Here is a 21,591-nt window from a genome sequence, read left to right as displayed (position 1 = left end):
GGTACAGGCTGCCTGTGAGGAACAGCACTGGAGGTGGCTGTTTAACTCAGACTCCTGCCTACTGCCACTGCTTTGTCTGTAAGGTCCTTCCAGCTTGGCCAGGAAAGGGCCTTACACAGCATACCCCCCTGCCTATCTTTCTGAGACACGAGCCACTCCCCCAGCTGCCGTTTCAACGCTGGGGTCCGAAGATGCCATCACCTGCAGTTCTCCGGGCACAGGCTCTGACGCTCCTAACTGAGAATCCAGTGTCTGGGCTTCAACTCAAGGGATCAGTAAGTAGGTGGTGGTGGAGGGGCCCTGCCTATAAAGTTTCAGCTGCTGCTGTGACCCTGGCTGTTACAACCCGCTCCTTTCCTCCTGGGGGACCAGGGCGGGACCTGGAGGCTAACTCGCTCAGGGCACAACGAACGAGCCACGTTCTATCGGGCTCTCACCGCACAGGAAAACCACGGACATGCTGCGGGCAGCCAATGCAGCCAGGAGAGCATGGCTGGGAGGCGGGGGCAGGGCCCAGCGTAGAGAAAGGTACCTGACTCGGTGCTCAGGTGACTGAGCTGCACATACGGGACTGGAAGCAGGATGGACACAGGAAAAGGCAGGTTAGTGACCCGACAGTGCCAAGCGGCAACCTTGGCTGCCTAGCAGACACTGACAGAACACTCTAAGCCAGGGGTGAAGTTTTATTTTAAGGCCCAGAAAGGAGGTGAGGCCAACTGATGCTTCAATTACATCTCAGATGTTACTTCTCTCAACTAGTCAAAGGTTTTCTCCTTCACTATAAATAGCCAACCTGCTTGGATCAGAAATGGATCCAACAGCTGGAAGATCAGCTGCTTCCTAGGAAAGGAGAGGGACTTTTGCTCCTCCCAGAGGGATATGGGTGTGGGCTCGGTTGGTAGTGGCTCACAGACGGGGATGACACAGCCACTCTAGACGAGACATACACGAGCTGCCTGCCAGGTACAGGGCTGTACCCAGGGGCCCAGCTGCTGCCCAGAGCAGCTGCCCAATCGTCATTAATCACACTGATACCAAAGACAGGAGAAAAAAAAATCACCCTACTGGATAAAGAGCTCTGTACCTGGGTAGAAGAGTTTTCCTTTTTATAACTCCAAGAAAGGAGCAAGTGTGGATATTCTGTGACAAATGAGAAAGCTCAGGGGTCTCACAATACAAGAGACCAGGACAGTGGCACATGATATGGACACATCCTTGGATTCACTCTAAAATACTCTGCAAATTCATCTCCTGTGGTGGAGCAGACTCAACTGATTTAACTCCTTTTCTTATGGAGTCTCCATTTTGTTTCTCTAGTCCAGGAGTCATTAACCAGCTGAGTTCAGATGCAAATAACAACTTCAGATTCATAGCTAGGTCTGGCTAAGCTTCAGTGGTTGAAAATGTGGGCTCTGGAGTCAGACTGCCAGGGTTTGAATCATGGCTCTGCAGCTGAATTGTTACCCTGGGAAAGGTGCTTAGCCTCTTTGAGCCTCAGTTTCCTTTTCTATAAAATGGGACTAATGACAGAACTTACCTCTCAAGGTTAAGAATATAGAGTGCCTGGCACAAAGTAAGTGCTTAATAAGCATTAGCTCATCTTTATATATATGCACAGATGAATGTTCCATAAACATTTTGGTTTCTACTTGATTTCAGGCTGGTTAGCACAGAGGTTAAGCCCTGAGAATTGAGTACTCATCAGATGCCGAAATGACCCCATTATCAATAAATCTTTGGTAGAATAGAAAGCTGTGTACTACTCACTGTAGCCCATTCCCTGCAAAAAGTACTTGAAGGCCTCGGTGAGTTTCCCGGGCTAGGGGGACAAAATAAGAAGGCATTAATCTTTGCACAGTCAGAGAGCTGGAATCAAATGGGTGCTTTTATAAAAATCTCCTTACCTGAACTACTTGGGGTAGTCCACCACAGTCTGCCATCTAGAAGAGGAAAAATATGTAAGTCAGATGAGACTTACACTTAAGGGAAATGCTCCAAACATCCATGGGTCCTTTCAAACAGGACAGGATCAAATTTTAGGTTCCTTAACTTAATGTTTAACTACATCCAAGTGTCCATCTGCTCAATGCACTCTTTTTTTTTTTTTTTAAATAAATAAATGTATTTATTTATTTATTTTTGGCTGTGTTGGGTCTTCGTTGTTGCACGCGGGCTTTCTCTAGTTGCGGCGAGCGGGGGCTACTCTTCACTGCAGTGTGCTTGCTTCTCATTGCAGTGGTTTCTCATTGTGGGGCATGAGCTCAAGGCGTGCAGGCTTCAGTAGTTGTGGCACATGGGCTCAGCAGTTGTGGCTCGCAGGCTCTAGAGCACAGGCTCAGTAGTTGTGGCGCACGGGCTTGGTTGCTCCGCGGCATGTGGGATCTTCCCGGACCAAGGCTTGAACCTGTGTCCCCTGCATTGGCAAGAGGATTCTTAACCACTGCACCACCAGGGAAGTCCCCCTCAATGCACTCTTACACAAAGACTTAAATCCTAGCAATAACCTTGGATGTAATTTTGAAGGATTATTCAACATTAATGAGTAGTGCAGGGCCTAACTTTCAGGCCCATGTCGGGAACTTTCCATTTGGGTGATAGTGAAGTTAACCACTACCTTCAACCATGGTTCTGCCTGAACCTGGAGAACATTACTTTCAGAGTCCTCAAATAGTGTGATCCTAACTTCTCAGGGTACCACACTTTTAAGGTTTCCTCTCAACTCTACATTGTCTTCACTTCACGACTAAGGGGATGTCTCCAGTCAGGCACTGAGGCTGAATTCAGCCAACCTACTTGGTCAGCCACTTTCATTTCATAGTTGGATTTGGTAAGGCTGTCTCTCAATTCATAAATCTTTACAGTTGGTTATTCTCACCTGTGCAAAGATTTCTAGAGTAGGGTTTTATTAGCATGCATTGGAATTACCAGGAGGACTTAAAACTCAGATTCTTGAGTTCCTGCCCTAGAGATTCTTTTTTTTAAAAAAATATTTATTTATTTTGCAGCATGTGGGATCTTCACTGCCCTGTGCAGGATCTTTAGTTGTGGCGTGTGGGTTCTTTAGCTGCAGCATGTGGGATCTTTTAGTTGTGGCATGTGTGATCTAGTTCCCTGACCAGGGATCAAACCTGGGCGCCCTGCATTGGGAGCATGGAGTCCTAACTGCTGGACCACCAGGGAAGTCCCTAGAGATTCTTATTTAATAGGTTTGGAGCGGGTCTCAAGAACTTGCATTTCTAACAAGCCAGGTGATGCATATTCTGCCAATCCGCAGAGAACACTGCTTCTAGGGCATGATGGCCAACCATGAGGCCACCCTCCTCCTTCCAGCTGTTATGCATTCCATACTCAGATAGTAGCCTATTCAGGCTGACTGGCATTTTTTAAAAAAGAGACATGAACCCCATGGTCTCCCTTCACTAACATGAAAACTTTCTTTGAGGGTGGACTGTTATTCAGCAGATGGGATGCCACAGGAGACACAGGAATTTGAGGTTAATAAGAACAGTTCCCTGAAAGTTCTACGTGTAAGATCAGGAACAAATATTTAACCTGAATAAGTATCAAATAGACCTAACTGGCCCAGGCTGTATTTTCATGAAGGTTAGGAGTCAAAGTCTGATTAGAACTGTAAAACAGTTCCCGTATGCAGAGAGAATACTGGGAAAGACTGTTTCCAAGCTTGATACCTATCAAACAGAGAATCAGTTCCATCATGCTGTTGTGGATGGACATTTTTGCCCAGAAATAAGCACATCTATGGCTACTGTAAAGTTGTTTTGCGCTTTTGGAAAACTGATTCAAACCTGCAACAAAAGCTCATTTGAAACCACATGCTTTAAAAAAAAAATTCAAATTTTAGACTAGTTCATCAATCACCTGGACCCCAGAACACTCTGAGTTTTGTCACCACAGAGCATTAACCTCATGTTATATTTCCAGGAACTATGGGCTGCTTCTGGTGGCAGCACTTCCCTTTTAATCTCACTTCAAAGAGAAAGGGAAGAAAGCAGAGGTCTTTCAGGCTGAGATACTAACAGTGAGAAGCATAAGATCAGTACTTAAATCTACTGTAATCCAAATTCAAACCAGGAGGTCAGGCCCTTAAATATGTCACTAGAGCCTCCAGAAAATGTGAGCCTGGGGTACAATCAAAATGGGGAGAAGCTAGATATTAACCCTAGAAATTTAGTACAAGAGTTACTCTCGGAGTGAGCCAGAGTCCCCGAAGAGGCTGCTCCTTTAACCCTGTCCTGTCTGAGTGAAGAACAGACGCCCTCCTGCGACCTACACGCAGAGGCGGGGCCAAATCCAAAGCTGAGACCCAGGAGCTGTGAGAACAAAGAAGAGAAAGGGAAACCTCTCCCAGCAGCCTCAGAAGCAGCGGATTAAAGCTCCACAATCAACTTCATGTACCCTGCATCTGTGGAATACATGAATAGACAACAAATCATCCCAAGTTGAGGAGCCAGGAGTCAGTGCTGTGCCTCTGAGGTGGGAGAGCCAACTTCAGGACACTGGTCCACAAGAGACCTCCCAGCTCCACATAATATCAAACGGCGAAAATCTTCCAGAGATCTCCATCTCAACACCAGCACCCAGCTTCACTCAACGACCAGCAAGCTACAGTGCTGGACACCCTATGCCAAACAACTAGCAAGACAGGAACACAACGCCACCCATTAGCAGAGAGGCTGCCTCAAATCATAAAAAGTCCGCAAACACCCCAAAACACACCACCAGACGTGGACCTGCCCACCAGAAAGACAAGATCCAGCCTCATCCACCAGAACACAGGCAGTAGTCCCCTCCACCAAGAAGCCTACACAACCCACTAAACCGACCTTAGCCACTGGGGACAGACACCAAAAACAACGGGAACTACGAACCCGCAGCCTGCAAAAAGGAGACCCCAAACACAGTAACATAAGCAAAATGAGAAGACAGAAAAACACACAGCAGGAGAAGGAGCAAGATAAAAACCCACCAGACCTAACAAATGAAGAGGTAATAGGCAGTCTATCTGAAAAAGAATTCAGAATAATGATGGTAAAGATGATCCAAAATCTTGGAAATAGAATAGACAAAATGCAAGAAACAGTTAACAAGGACCTAGAAGAACTAAAGACGAATCAAGCATCGATTAAAAACACAATAAATGAAATAAAAAATACTCTAGATGGGATCAATAGCAGAATAACTGAGGCAGAAGAACGGATAAGTGAGGTGGAAGATAAAATAGTGGAAATAACTGCTGCACAGCAAAATAAAGAAAAAAGAATGAAAAGAACAGAGGACAGTCTCAGAGACCTCTGGGACAACATTAAACGCACCAACATTCGAATTATAGGGGTTCCAGAAGAAGAAGAGAAAAAGAAAGGGACTGAGAAAATATTTGAAGAGATTATAGTTGAAAACTTCCCTAATATGGGAAAGGAAATAGTTAATCAAGTCCAGGAGGCACAGAGAGTCCCATACAGAATAAATCCAAGGAGAAATACACCAAGACACATATTAATCAAACTGTCAAAAATTAAACACAAAGAAATCATATTAAAAGCAGCAAGGCAAAAACAACAAATAACACACAAGGGAATCCCCATCAGGATAACAGCTGATCTCTCAGCAGAAACTCTACAAGCCAGAAGGGAGTGGCAGGACATACTTAAAGTGATGAAGGAGAAAAACCTGCAACCAAGATTACTCTACCCAGCAAGGATCTCATTCAGATTTGATGGAGAAATTAAAACCTTTACAGACAAGCAAAAGCTGAGAGAGTTCAGCACCACCAAACCAGCTTTACAACAAATGCTAAAGGAGCTTTTCTAGGCAAGAAACACAACAGAAGGAAAAGAACTACAATAACGAACCCAAAACAATTAAGAAAATGGGAATAGGAACATACATATCAATAATTACCTTAAATGTAAATGGACTAAATGCTCCCACCAAAAGACACAGACTGGCTGAATGGATACAAAAACAAGACCCATATATATGCTGTCTACAAGAGACCCACTTCAGACCTAGAGACACATACAGACTGAAAGTAAGGGGATGGAAAAAGATATTCCATGCAAATGGAAACCAAAAGAAAGCTGGAGTAGCAATTCTCATATCAGACAAAATAGACTTTAAAATAAAGACTACTAGAAGAGACAAAGAAGGACACTACATAATGATCAAGGGATCAATCCAAGAAGAAGATATAACAATTGTAAATATTTATGCACCCAACATAGGAGCACCCCAATACATAAGGGAAATATTAACAGCCATAAAAGGAGAAATCGACAGTAACACAATCATAGTAGGGGACTTTAACACCCCACTTTCACCAATGGACAGGTCATCCAAAATGAAAATAAATAAGGAAACACAAGCTTTAAATGATACATTAAACAAGATGGACTTAATTGATATTTATAGGACATTCCATCCAAAAACAACAGAATACACATTTTTCTCAAGTGCTCATGGAACATTCTCCAGGATAGATCATATCTTGGGTCACAAATCAAGCCTTGGTAAATTTAAGAAAATTGAAATTGTATCAAGTATCTTTTCTGACCACAATGCTATGAGACTAGATATCAATTACAGGAAAAGAGCTGTAAAACATACAAACACATGGAGGCTAAACAATACACTACTTAATAACGAAGTGATCACTGAAGAAATCAAAGAGGAAATTAAAAAATACCTAGAAACAAATGACAATGGAGACACGACGACCCAAAACCTATGGGATGCAGCAAAAGCAGTTCTAAGAGGGAAGTTTATGGCAATACAATCCCACCTTAAGAAACAGGAAACATCTCGAATAAACAACCTAACCTTGCACCTAAAGCAATTAGAGAAAGAAGAACAAAAACATCCCAAAGTTAGCAGAAGGAAAGAAATCATAAAAATCAGATCAGAAATAAATGAAAAAGAAATGAAGGAAACGATAGCAAAGATCAATCAAACTAAAAGCTGGTTCTTTGAGAAGATAAACAAAATTGATAAACCATTAGCCAGACTCATCAAGACAAAAAGGGAGAAGACTCAAATCAATAGAATTAGAAATGAAAAAGGAGAAGTAACAACTGACACTGCAGAAATACAAAAGATCATGAGAGATTATTATAAGCAACTCTATGCCAATAAAATGGACAACCTGGAAGAAATGGACAAATTCTTAGAAATGCACAACCTGCCAAGACTGAATCAGGAAGAAATAGAAAATATGAACAGACCAATCACAAGCACTGAAATTGAAACTGTGATTAAAAATCTTCCAACAAACAAAAGCCCAGGACCAGATGGCTTCACAGGCGAATTCTATCAAGCATTTAGAGAAGAGCTAACACCTATCCTTCTCAAACTCTTCCAAAATATAGCAGAGGGAGGAACACTCCCAAACTCATTCTACGAGGCCACCATCACCTTGATACCAAAACCAGACAAGGATGTCACAAAGAAAGAAAACTACAGGCCAATATCACTGATGAACATAGATGCAAAAATCCTCAACAAAATACTAGCAAACAGAATCCAACAGCACATTAAAAGGATCATACACCATGATCAAGTGGGGTTTATTCCAGGAATGCAAGGATTCTTCAATATACGCAAATCAATCAATGTGATACACCATATTAACAAACTGAAGGAGAAAAACCATATGATCATCTCAATAGATGCAGAGAAAGCTTTTGACAAAATTCAACATCCATTTATGATAAAAACCCTGCAGAAAGTAGGCACAGAGGGAACTTTCCTCAACATAATAAAGGCCATATATGACAAACCCACAGCCAGCATCGTCCTCAATGGTGAAAAACTGAAACCATTTCCACTAAGATCAGGACCAAGACAAGGTTGCCCACTCTCACCACTCTTATTCAACATAGTTTTGGAAGTTTTAGCCACAGCAATCAGAGAAGAAAAGGAAATAAAAGGAATCCAAATGGGAAAAGAAGAAGTAAAGCTGTCACTGTTTGCAGATGACATGATACTATATATAGAGAATCCTAAAGATGCTACCAGAAAACTACTAGAGCTAATCAATGAATTTGGTAAAGTTGCAGGATACAAAATTAATGCACAGAAATCTCTGGCATTCCTATATACTAATGATGAAAAATCTGAAAGTGAAATCAAGGAAACACTCCCATTTACCATTGCAACAAAAAGAATAAAATATCTAGGAATAAACCTACCTAAGGAGACAAAAGACCTGTATGCAGAAAATTATAAGACACTGATGAAAGAAATTAAAGATGATACAAATAGATGGAGAGATGTACCATGTTCTTGGATTGGAAGAATCAACATTGTGAAAATGACTCTACTACCCAAAGCAATCTACAGATTCAATGCAATACCTATCAAACTACCAATGGCATTTTTCACAGAACTAGAACAAAAAATTTCACAATTTGTATGGAAACACAAAAGACCCCAAATAGCCAAAGCAATCTTGAGAACGAAAAACGGAGCTGGAGGAATCAGGCTCCCTGACTTCAGACTATACTACAAAGCTACAGTAATCAAGACAGTATGGTACTGGCACAAAAACAGAAATATAGATCAATGGAACAGGATAGAAAGCCCAGAGATAAACCCACGGACATATGGTCACCTTATCTTTGATAAAGGAGGCAGGAATGTACAGTGGAGAAAGGACAGTCTCTTCAATAAGTGTTGCTGGGAAAACTGGACAGGGACATGTAAAAGTATGAGATTAGATCACTCCCTAACACCATACACAAAAATTAGCTCAAAATGGATTAAAGACCTAAATGTAAGGCCAGACACTATCAAACTCCTAGAGGAAAACATAGGCAGAACACTCTATGACATAAATCACAGCAAGATCCTTTTTGACCCACCTCCTAGAGAAATGGAAATAAAGACAAAAATAAACACATGGGACCTAATGAAACTTAAAAGCTTTTGCACAGCAAAGGAAACCATAAACAAGACCAAAAGACAACCCTCAGAATGGGAGAAAATATTTGCAAATGAAGCAACTGACAAAGGATTAATCTCCAAAATTTATAAGCAGCTCATGCAGCTCAATAGCAAAAAAACAAACAACCCAATCCAAAAATGGGCAGAAGACCTAAATAGACATTTCTCCACAGAAGATATACAGACAGCCAACAAACACATGAAAGGATGCTCAACATCTTTACTCATTAGAGAAATGCAAATCAAAACTACAATGAGATATCATCTCACACCAGTCAGAATGGCCATCATCAAAAAATCTAGAGACAATAAATGCTGGAGAGGGTGTGGAAAAAAGGGAACACTCTTGCACTGCTGGTGGGAATGTGAATTGGTACAGCCACTATGGAGAACGGTATGGAGGTTCCTTAAAAAACTACAAATAGAACTACCATATGACCCAGCAATCCCACTACTGGGCATATACCCTGAGAAAACCATAATTCAAAAAGAGACATGTACCAAAATGTTCATAGCAGCCCTATTTACAATAGCCCGGAGATGGAAACAACCTAAGTGTCCATCATCGGATGAATGGATAAAGAAGATGTGGCACATATATACAATGGAATATTACTCAGCCATAAAAAGAAATGAAATTGAGCTATTTGTAATGAGGTGGATGGACCTAGAGTCTGTCATACAGAGTGAAGTAAGTCAGAAAGAGAAAGACAAATACTGTATGCTGACACATATATATGGAATTTAAGAAAAAAATGTCATCAAGAACATAGGGGTAAGACAGGAATAAAGACACAGACCTACTAGAGCATGGACTTGAGGATATGGGGAGGGGGAAGGGTAAGCTGTGACAAAGTGAAAGAGCGGCATGGACATATATACACTACCAAACGTAAGGTAGATAGCTAGTGGGAAGCAGCCGCATAGCACAGGGAGATCAGCTCGGTTCTTTGTGACCGCCTGGAGGGGTGGGATAGGGAGGGTGGGAGGGAGACGCAAAAGGGAGGGGATATGGGAACATATGTATATGTATAACTGATTAAATTTGTAAAATAAAAAAAAAATAGTTTTGCAAGGGAAAAATAAAAAAAAAAAAAAAAAAAGAGTTACTCTCTATTTGCCCTAAGAGAAAGAAAAAATGCATTTACCCTTATCATAAGAATGTTATTGGAAGCTTCCTTATCCATACAAGGGGATTTAGCCCGTAAAGAATTTCCATTCATTATCTAATTTCTCACGACAATATTAAATAATGCTTATGACGTTTTTAGTGACACAGGAAGGTGTTTATATGTCAAAAAGTTGAGGAAAACAGACACAGGGTTATCAACAGCCTATGATCTTAAATGTAAAATGTATAGGAAAAAGACTGATATTTTTACCAGAAGGTTACCTTTGGGTGGCAGGATTAGGGTAATTTTTATTTTATTCTTTTTTATATTTCCATTTTTTTCCTATTTTCCAATTTTCTACAATGAGAATATATTCAGGAAAAGAAATTTTTTTTAAGAGAATGAGAGAATCAGACAAAGAGAAGCTTTCCTTCTTTCTGGGCAACTATTCCAGAAATAAAGTAATTTGAACCACATATAATTTACTCACTAATGGTTGGCAATGAGGAAAGAAGACACATTACCTTTAGCAAAGTTGTATTTACAGGATTCAGGCGAGAATTGCATTCAACCTTAAAAAAGAGAGAGATAGAGAGAGACAATTTTATGAACTGCTAGAAAAATCAGAAATAGCTTGGCATGAGATTGATCTTCCAAGATCAATGGCTCATTTGGAGATGGCTGAATCAGCCAAATTACCAAAATACAGAGTGGGAGACATATTTATATGAAGTACTTTATATCATATATTTCTTAGTAGATCTAAAAATCTGGCAATGTTCATTTTCTGAATCCGTTACGAGTAGAGTCTTTAAAGGACTACATGTTGAATCTAATTCCTCCTACCCGCTACATAACATGGGGACAAGTTGCCTACTTTAAAAAGTGAACTGGACTGTGGCCCGCACCTGCTGGGGTCTTGATGATTTCCCAGCGCAACCGGCCCTTATGACTGGCCCTTATACCCCTCCCCTACCCATTTCTCACCCCTTTCCCGTGCCCTGGAGGTAGTGGGTTTGCCACTCCTTACACCCTGACTCTCTTCTGCCTCAAGATCTTTGGCTATCCCACAGAAAGTTGAACTCTCTACGGTTTTTCTCTCACTGTAGCAATTACAATTAAGAATTACAACCTTGTATATTTACATGTATCGTATCTCATACCTTTGTTATCCACAAAGGCAGGGACCTCAAAGAAAATGTTCTGGGGAGATAATCTCCGGGTTCAACAATGTTTTATGGTTAACTTGATTAACTGGATCTCTTCTTTACACATGCTTGCCCAAGCACACATATAAAACACTGTGCTAAGAGCATGGAATCTAGTGGGGTGGAAATGTAATAATGTAATATGAGGCAGAATGAGATCACTTGAAAATTTCACTTCTGAGCTGAGTGAGAATAGGAGAATGAGTAGAATTTCTATAGCTAGAGTAAGAAGGGGTGGGCGTTTGAAGGCTTCCAGAGTCAGGGGGAAAGCATAAGCAAAGACCCAGGGGATGCAAAGTGAGTGTGCAGGGCATGCGTGGCGTTACAGAGAGAAGCATGGCGTGAGGGTGCACTGTGGGGAGAGGTTGGAAAGACTTGAACTGACTGTGGAAGGCAAAAAGCCACAGAGGGTTTCTGGGGTGACAGGATGTGAGTTGTTTTAGGAAAATAACCAGCCGTGGTCTGTATGACAGACTGCAGAGGCAGCGAGCCAGTTAGGGAGTTATTAAAATTACCTAGGCAAGAACCAGTAACCCAGCTGAACGTTTACTCTGGGGATTGCTGATGGGTAGGTATTCAAAACTCTTCTAAAATCACAGGATGATCTAAAAGCCAGAATCACCAAATGAAGGTTTTTGCTCTATACAAATGACAACGCAGGCAGTGACAAACAAATGTACCCGTTTACTTACTATAGAAGGTGCTCTAAAGGGCAGAATGTAAAAACCGGATCCCTAACTGCCAGGCACAATGCTGGGAACACAGTAGATATACAATAAATATTTTCTGGAGGAATTAACTCCCAAGTCTGTATTTAATATAATAAAGCATGCTTTCCTTGGTTCACCACGTTGTAATTTCTGTAACTTTATAAGAAGTCTCAGTTTCTGGTAGGCCAAGAACAACAGTTGGTTTTTGACACGTCTACTCTCTCCCCAGCTCCAAGTGCAGAGACTCCGTCTTATTCATTTTTGTATTCTCCACAGCATCGAGAGAATAGGAGATGCTCAAAAAATGATGCTGAATGAATATGTGAGCAAGAATAGCTAGCAACAGGGCTTCCCTGGTGGTGCAGTGGTTGAGAGTCCGCCTGCCGATGCAGGGGATACGGGTTCGTGTCCCAGTCCAGGAAGATCCCACATGCTGCAGAGCGGCTGGGCCTGTGAGCCATGGCCGCTGAGCCTGTGCGTCCGGAGCCTGTGCTCCGCAACGGGAGAGGCCACAACAGTGACAGGCCTGTGTACCGCGAAAAAAAAAAAAAAAAAAAGAATAGCTAGCAACAGTGACCAGAATTTGTGGAGTTTCTTCCTGCTCTTCCGTGCAAGGATATAGCCCTTGAATCCCTACCAGCTTATGGGATAAAAGGCTCTGGCAGGGGAGCTGGTTTTGAATGCGTCTGGAAGAGCATCTAGTTTGTGGCACAGATGGGGTTCCTGAAGTTCTTCTCTATAAACACTGAAGGTGTGGAAATCAGAAAGAGAAAAAGATCTTATCTGTATTGGCCAACTTACACAATCTTGAAAAATAATTGGTAATGTTGCTTTAAGTCCAAATAAGTTCCAAAAGGCAACTCAGCATGATTAGAGAATTCTGATTAAGGGTATTTTCTGTAAACGATACTATTTTCATAAACACATGTTTATGAAAAAATGGTTTTGATAGATATTTTGTAGCACGTATCTCTACCTTTTTAGCCAAAAAAGACTGACCTTTACAAAACTCCTTCTTGATGAGATCTTCACTATAACTTTATCACCTTTGGGGATTTTTTTTTTTTTTTTGAGTTGAGAGTTATTTGCCTCTGTGCTCAAGCCACACTATGTATTTTACACTAGACACAGAATGTTTTACAGGGTAATTCAGGGAAGTGTGAATATATTCTATTGTCACACCTATCTCACCCTACCAACACTCCCCCTGCCCACCAACCTTCTCATCTATGTCTGCATCTCTGATTAATTACTAGATTCCCTTTCTAAAAGCTTTACTTCCTTATGTTTTGTTATAGGGTAGAAGTGAAGTAGGCCAAAGAAAACCAGATAATTTCACGCAGATACTTAAGTTATATATGCTGTGGGAAAGACAAGCAAGTGATAACAGACTTATGAAAAACTGTCAGCTTCATCTGTAATTATAGAAGTGCAAATTAAAAAGTGGGAGACCATTTTTAATCAAATTAACTACTAATGAAATTTAAAAGTCCAATGCTGAACAGCATGCTGTGAAACAGGCACACTCATACACAGGCAGTGGCAACACACTGTTATGTCTTTTCTGGAAAGGAATCTGGCAAAACGTATTAAAAACCTTATAGAGGTTTATGATTTTTGACACATTATTTCCATCTCATCCCAGGGAAATGATCAAAGATTCAGGCAAAGATTCTATAAGGATGTTCAACAGCAACATTATCAATGGTGCAAAATCAGAAATAATCAGCAGGAGAATGAGGTTATATAAACAAGGGTATATTTATAAGACTGACTATTATACAGACATCCTGACTTTATAGTATGGAAAAATGCTCTCAACAGTGCTAAGTCATGAGGTCCCAAAACACTGTATAGCTAATATCATCCTATCTATTGTAAAGAAAAACATAATGGCTTGTCTTTGAGTAATGGGCTCATGACTTCTCCTCCTGTCCTCCTATTTACTAATTTTCTACAATGAGCACATATTTTTTTTTGCCAGTGTGCTACGTGCTTGAGGAAAGTATACAGGCTCCCAGCAGCCTTCTCTATCTGTGGTAGCTGCAGAAGGCCAAGGCTGTCAGAAGTCTGACGATAAGCCAGTGGCCTTTACCTGTACTGCTTGCCACAGAGCGAGCTCCACCACCCAAAGCACTCAAGGGCAGTCCTGATCCCTTCTGATGAAACACAGTGATCAACGAGGAATTCTTCCTCCAAACTGGGTAACAAAGTACAAACCCTGGTCTGTGTAATGAGAAATCACAAAAACTAGTACCTACCAACTGTTTCGAGTGCGTCAGCAGTGTGTTACACACAATTTATTGCATTTCATCTTATTCACCTTCACAACATCAGGATGTACTTACCACAGCCTCAACTGCAGGTGAATTGTCACCTACCACCAATAAAGTAGAACACCTGGGGAAAGGGAAAACAAGAAGACACTCAGCAAGGAGCACATATACTCCACTGAAAATGACTCTGTCTATGAAAGGCAAAGATGTTGAGCAACGTAGTGGGGGAGACTGAGGGACTTACTTTAATGTCTTTGATTTGGTATCATTTTGTCCCAGAACGGGTCTTTCGATCTCCAGGTCTCTGCGTCTAGCGAAACACAAAGGAATCAATGCACTTTTCAGGTAAAATCATGGCAACTCAGGTTACTTCCTGGTTGTGAAAAACAAAATGTATCAAGAAATCTGAAAACTATCTTTCTTTCACACAGATGAGGGAAGGGGCCCTTGTGCACTTTGTTCAGTGGCATCCTGAGTGGTACAGAGCAGGAAAAAGGGACTCTGCAGGATGCTAAAAGGAGGCAACTTCAAAACTCAATAGCAATGCTGTTGAAATCCTCAAGTCTTAAGTGTTCAACTTTCCAACTAGTGTATAGGAATAATTTCTTAAGGGGAACTTTTTTCTTTTTTTTTTTGGCCACACCACATGGCATGCAGGATCTTCCCCGACCAGGGATCCAACCCGTGCCCCCTGCACTGGGAGCACAGAATCTTAAGCACTGGACCGCCATGGAGGTCCAAGGGGAACTTTTTTGGGGGAACATTCTCCTGGTAACTAACAGTTCAGTGCAGTACTTAATAACCTTTCTGATTTCAACGAAAAATAAGGAGGCTTTGTTACACAAAGGAGCTAGAGAGACTGGGTTCAAAACCTGGCTTTGCTCCTGACCGGCTGTGTGACTCTGGGTAAGTTACAGCTGACCCATTTCCTCAATCTTTTTCCATGTACCCAGAAAGCTAGAAGGAGCTAACATTTTCACCTTGGAGAAGCTGGTCCCAAGATAAGAATTAAGCTTCTCTCCGTGTGTGATAAGAATTAAGCTTCTCTCCATGTGTCACTTCTGCATGATGACAGGACACCAGCAGAGAGACTGAATTGGGGCCCAAGACTTCTATTCTTTGCCTCCTCTACATGCATCTTTCTGTGCCACCTCAATTTGTGTGTTTTGTGTGTGTACATAACTTTAGGTACTTCTGGTCTCAAAACATCTTAAAAGTACAACTGGTAGTTGAACATGCCTGAAACAGCCTTCAATTCATGCATTGCTCTTGAAAGCTGTCTTCATTTCTGTCTGAAAGCCCTTCCCCTTCTACTGTGGTGAAAAGTATGAAAGCAATCCCATCACACAACACTGGAAGAAGTAGTTTATTTCCTCTTCTCCTTCTCTCTTAAATATCCGTTATCTTCTTAGACCTAGTCTGCATTTAAGTGAAGGAACAGAAACAACTGTACCCATTATAGGAACCCAGGAAGAGCTGCAGGTTTTCTTGGTTGATATCTTGGGCAATATGCAGTCTGTAGGTTTGAATCAGGTCCAGGTTGGCCTGCAACTCTTCCTAGAACAATGAAAAGAAGACACAGGTGAACTTCTGAGCTACAGTACAAGTCTATCTTGTTTGGTTTGCATTCTCAATGCCCAAAGCCAAAGCTCCCTGCCCATGATGGGAGATGGGGCAGAGCCTGGGGGGCCTACTTATGTACTGGGAGGCTGAATGGCTTCTTTTTTATTTGCATCAGACTGGTTCAGTGCCATATTCTGTGTTGAATGAGGGCACCAAAGAAGCTATGATGGAAAAGGTCGGTAATCAACTCCAAATCAAGCACAAAAACTTGGGGATATGCTCTGAATACCTTTCTCTGCAGCACAGAAGAAGCTGCACTAAACTTGGATTCGAGTACTAGATGTGAAACTTAGGTGACCTAACCATTCGGAAGCCTAGTTTCCTTATTTGTGTCTTATTCATGTTCTGCCATTCTCATAAAAATAGAGTGTCTGTAAATAAAGATAATAACCAGCTACCTGCCAGGGCTGTTTTAAAAATTAAATAAGAAAAGTTATATGGACTGTAATGTATAAAATAAGTGGAAAGTAACATTTCTCTTATTAGCCATAAATCTGCATAATTAACTTATCTGTATCTTCATCAATATAATGGGTATAATATCTATTTATATACTATCATTTAATAATATACATTGTAGTATTATATATTACATTCCACTTATAATACTTTATTAAGTCAATTTATCATTTATTTATTCTTATTACCAATACTATTTTTTGTTGTTGAGGTAGGATTGATTTATAATATAATATTAGTTTCAGTTGTACCACAAAGTGATTCAAAATTTTTATAGATTATATTCCATTTAAAGTTATTAAAAAATATTGGCTATATTCCCTGTATAAAATTCAAGAGAAACAAAATGGTCTATCAGTAAAAAGAGAATCTCCCTCTCCATTACCCATTGTCCAGCGGTCCCTATCTTGCTGGTCTTCTTGGAGGCCACCAGAATGAGTTGCTAGGTTTTTGTGTACATAAGCATGTATGTACATATATGTATACACACACACCCCCCCCCCAGTAAATAGTGTTAAGCAGAACGGAAAATGTTTACACTGGAGGAAAGAAATGTATCAGGGATAGTGAGAGTCAGTAAATCTAAAGCAGTGTGTAAAGGTCACTACCAGCAAGCCTTGTAGAGAAACAGAGATAAGGAGAACGTGTATTTGCATTCTCACTACTATATGGGTTAAGTGAGCCAAGAATACAGTAGGAAACTTACCAACTGGATCAGAGGCTACCTGAAACTAAAGGGCACTGGAGCCATTCCAAAGAAACGTGATAAATGCTGAAGATACTAAGAAAAGTGAACAACAAATGAACCACATGGCAATTAGAGATGAAATGACCTATCCAGCTCCCCCTTGAAAGTCTGAAGGGGAACTTGAGCAGCAAAGTTTGAGATAAAAAAAAGAGAAGGAATGATATTGGTATAAAAGGGGTAAAACTGGCTTAAGTGCTAATGGAACTTCCCAGGAAAAGCTGTTACGTATAAATTGCACCCCCCACTCACATTTTTTTAAAACACAAAGTGTAGTCGGCTACACGTACCGTTCTACACTGTGCTTTTCCACTTAAAAGTATGGCAGAGGTCGTCATTCCTTATCAGGATATATGGAGCCATCTCATTTATTTATTCTACCTGTTTTCCCACAGGCTTGCTAGCACAAATGATCACTTTTGATTTTTGCTAATTTGATAGATAAGAAAGGGGATATCACTGTGGGTTTTTCTTCTTATTAGAGAAGATGAGATTATTACCGTTTAGAAAACTTATTTGCTTTCATTTCAAAGCAATAAGAGCAATACAAGCATTTGTTTGCTTAAATTTTATTTATTTTTATTTTTTATTTAACATCTTTATTAGAGTATAATTGCTTTACAATGCTGTGCTAGTTTCTGCTGTACAACAAAGTGAATCAGCTATACATATACATATATCTCCATATCCCCCCCTTCTTGCATCTCCCTCCCAACCTCCCTATCCCACCCCTCTAGGTGGTCACAAAGCACTGAGCTGATCTCCCTGTGCTATGCAGCTGCTTCCTACTGGCTATCTATTTACATTTGGTAGTGTATATATGTCAATGCTACTCTCTCCCAGCTTACCCTTCCCCCTCCCCGTGTCCTCAAGTCCATTCTCTACCTCTGCGTCTTTAGTCCTGTCCTGCCCCTAGGTTCATTAGAACCTTTTTTTTTTTTAGATTCCATATACATGTGTTTGCTGGCTTAAATTTTAAATGAACTCTTCAGCCTTGTGACAACCCACTGTCTGTGACCTCACACATTTTTAATTAAACACACATTATATATATGTTGTGAGGCTGTTCTTACTTTACAAAAATCATTAAAATTCTCTCCCCTATTCCAGTGCAAACACCTCAGGGCCTCATTCTTCCAGGTCAGGAGCTGTTTTGGCAATTAACCTCCCGCAGGTATCCTACACTAAGTCTACCACCAGGTTATTGAAAACCCCCAAATGCATCTTATAATTCCTTCCTCTTTGGCTTTTGAACAAACTATTCCCCCTTCCTGGAATGATCCCCTTCCCCCCAAAATCTGAAATGTTGAATTTTATCCACCCTTCAAGGCCCAGCTGGGATGCCTCCACCTTGAAGCCTTCCTTGATGCTCTCCTGCCTTTGAATTTCTCTAGGTCCCTAACGGGGCCTCTCCTAAGATACCCTGACATGGTAGAAAGAGGAAAGCTTCAGAGTTAGACACACGTGGCTTCAAATCTCCCTTGATATGTTATTAGCTGCTGGCCTTGTATAAAACAATTCATTCTTCACCTGGAAAGTGGGACTAATACAATTCCCATTATGAGATTATTAGATTGAATTGTTTAACGTACATAACACGTCTGTCTGAAATCTGTAGACGTTCAATGAAAGGTATCAATAGTTCTTATTACTTATCCCTTTTTACATGTGCCATAGCAGTATTTCTGTACATCTCATCTCTCCACAGAGTGAGCTCCTGGAGAAGAAGGGCCATATCTTATATACATTTGTCTCTCCCAGAGCACTTAGCATGGAATTTTGTAAATTCTGTGAACTGGTTTTTAAGGTCTACAGTCAAAACCAAGCAACCTTTGTCTTCAGGAAAGTACCCACTCTACCTAGCACTATGCAGTGGAAAGATCATGGTCTTTGAAACTTCCAATTAAAGATCCTGGATTAAAATACAGTTTTACTCCTTCCAGAAAAATCATAAAAATAACAGTAAATTTTTTTCTTTATAAGCCATAAACTCATAAGGACAAAGACAACAAAGAAAAATGACAACAGCAATAACATTTGAAAGTGGGAAAGCAGAAGGAAGACTGTAATCACTCATTTAACAGACTCAATAAGGCGGCTAGGCTGGCAGTGGGGAAAGTGAAAAAAGTAAGTGATCATGTACCAAGGAGCCTGAAAAGGCCCAAGATTTGTCTGCACCAGTTCTCTCTGTAAGCAGAGGGTAAACATGGTACAAAGGATGATTGGTTGAAAGTCCTGTTTAATAAAGACGTAACATCCGGGACTTCCCTGGTGGCGCAGTGATTAAGACTCTACGCTCCCAATGCAGGCGGCCCAGGTTCACTCCCTGGTCAAGGAACTAGATCCCACGTGCATGCCACAACTAAGAGCTCACATGCCACAGCTAGGGGGCCGGCGAGCCACAAGTAAGGAGCCCACCTACTGCAACTAAGACCCAGCACAACCAAATAAATAAATATTTAAAAAAAAGACATAACATCAGGAAGACATAACAATGAAAACGGATGAAGCAAAATGAAACAGAATTGAAGAGAGAAATAGAATATTCAACAACAACAGTTTGCAACTTTAATACCCCACTTTCAATTAAGGATAGAATAACGAGGCAGAAGATCACAAGGAAATAGAAAAAATGAACAACACTATAAACCACCACACCTAACAGACATCTACACAACACTCCACTTAGTAGCAGTAGAATGAATACATTTTCTTCTCAGTGTACATGGAACATTCTCTGGGATAGACCATGTTAGGACATAAAACAAGTCTCAATAAATTTGAAAAGGAATGAAATACTAAGAATATCCCCTGACCACAGTGGAATGAATTAAAAATCAATAACAGAAGGAAATGTGGGAAACTAAACAACATACTCCTAAATAATAATGGATCAAAGCAGAAATCACAAGGAAATTAGAAAATACTTTGAAATGAATGAAAATACCTTATAGGATGCAGCTATGTTAATATTTAGAAGGAAATTTACAGCTGTAAATTCCTGTATTAAAAAAGAAGAAAGATCTCAAATTCATAGCTAGCCTTCCACCTTAAGAAACTAGAAAAAGGAGAGGAAACTTAAAGCAAGCAGAAGGAAGGAAATAATAAAGATGAAAGTGGAAATAAATGAAAGAGAGAATAGAAAAAGAATAGGAAAAATCAATAAAATCGAAAATTAGCTAGACTAACCAAGAAAAACAAAGATAAAACTCAAAATTACTAAAAACAGGAATGAGAGAGGAGACATCACTATCAGCTTTACAGAAACAGAAATAATTATAAGGGAATATTATGAATAATTATATGCCAACAAATTAGATAACCTACATGAAATGGACCAGTTCCTAAAAAGATGCAAACCACCTAAAGTGTCTCAAGAAGAAACAAAGATTAAATTAGTAATATAAAAACTTTCCATAAAGAAAAACTTTGGCCCAGATGGCTTCACTGTGAATTCTGCCAAACATTTAAAGAATTAACAGCAATCTTTCCAAAATTCTTAAAAAAATAAAAGGGAGAATACTTCTCAACTCATTCTCTGAGGCCAAGTATTACCTTAATACCAAAACTGCACAAAGACAACATAAGAAACTTATAGACTAATATCTCTTATGAATATGGACACAAAAATCCTTAACAAAATACTAGGAAACCAAATGCAACAACATATAAAAAGGATTACACACCATGAGCAAGTGGAATTTATCCAGAGAATGCAAGGCTGGTTCAACATACAAAAATCAATAAATGTAATACACCATATTAAAAGAATAAAGAACATAAGTCACACATACATTTCAATAGATACAGAAAAAGCATCTGACAGAATCCAACACGATTTCATGATAAAAGTGCTCAACAAACTAGGAACAGAAGAGAGCTTCCTCTACCTGATGAAGGACATCTATGAACAATCCACAGCTAACATCATACTTAATGATGAAACACTGAATGGCTTCCCCTAAGATCAGAAACAAGATGAGGATGTCCACTTATCACTTCTATTCAACACTGTACCAGAGGCTCTATCCAGGGCCTAGAAAGCTCTGCTTAGGCAAGAAAAAGAAATAAAACATAGCCAGCCTGGACAGGAAGAAGTAAAACTATGTCTATTGCAGATGACATGATCTTGTATGTAGAAAATCCTAAGGATCCACAAAAAAACAATTAGAGCTAATAAATTAGTTCGGCAAGGTTGAAGGATACAAGATCAATATACAAAACTTAATTGTATTTCTATACATTAGCAATAAACAATTCAAAAATGAAATTAAGAAAGCTTTCCATTTATAATAGCACCCCCAAAATAAAATACTTAGGAAAAAATATAACAAAAGAAGTGGGAAGACTTCACTACAAAACGTTGCTGAAAGAAATTTTAAAAGACCCGAATAACTGGACAGGCACTCCATGTGCATGGATTGAACCAGTATTGTTAAGATAGCAATGCTCCCTAAATTGATCTACAGATTCAACACAATCCTTATCAAAATCCCAGTT

At 40.1% G+C, this 21,591-nt stretch overlaps 1 protein-coding gene across 4 annotated transcripts in view; it reads right to left on the bottom strand.

Moving 5' to 3' along the window:
• NDRG3 (NDRG family member 3) overlaps positions 1–21,591 on the bottom strand; it is a 95,639-nt gene that overhangs the window by 2,130 nt on the left and 71,918 nt on the right. For 2 of the 4 annotated variants that reach the window (XM_060120126.1, XM_060120127.1), the window contains 7 exons: positions 15,718–15,821; positions 14,509–14,574; positions 14,337–14,388; positions 10,595–10,642; positions 1,905–1,940; positions 1,768–1,819; positions 533–571 (listed from right to left, as the gene is read on the bottom strand). In XM_060120126.1, coding sequence (XP_059976109.1) covers positions 533–571; positions 1,768–1,819; positions 1,905–1,940; positions 10,595–10,642; positions 14,337–14,388; positions 14,509–14,574; positions 15,718–15,821 — 397 coding nt within the window. The remainder of the gene's footprint in view (positions 1–532; positions 572–1,767; positions 1,820–1,904; positions 1,941–10,594; positions 10,643–14,336; positions 14,389–14,508; positions 14,575–15,717; positions 15,822–21,591) is intronic. The other 2 variants (XM_060120128.1, XM_060120129.1) reach the window with 2 other exon arrangements.

This window comes from Mesoplodon densirostris, chromosome 16, assembly GCF_025265405.1.
Source record: "Mesoplodon densirostris isolate mMesDen1 chromosome 16, mMesDen1 primary haplotype, whole genome shotgun sequence".
Taxonomy (NCBI): domain Eukaryota; kingdom Metazoa; phylum Chordata; class Mammalia; order Artiodactyla; family Ziphiidae; genus Mesoplodon; species Mesoplodon densirostris.
The sequence above is the reverse complement of the archived record's forward strand: the minus strand, read 5'-3'. Positions and strand labels throughout refer to the sequence as shown.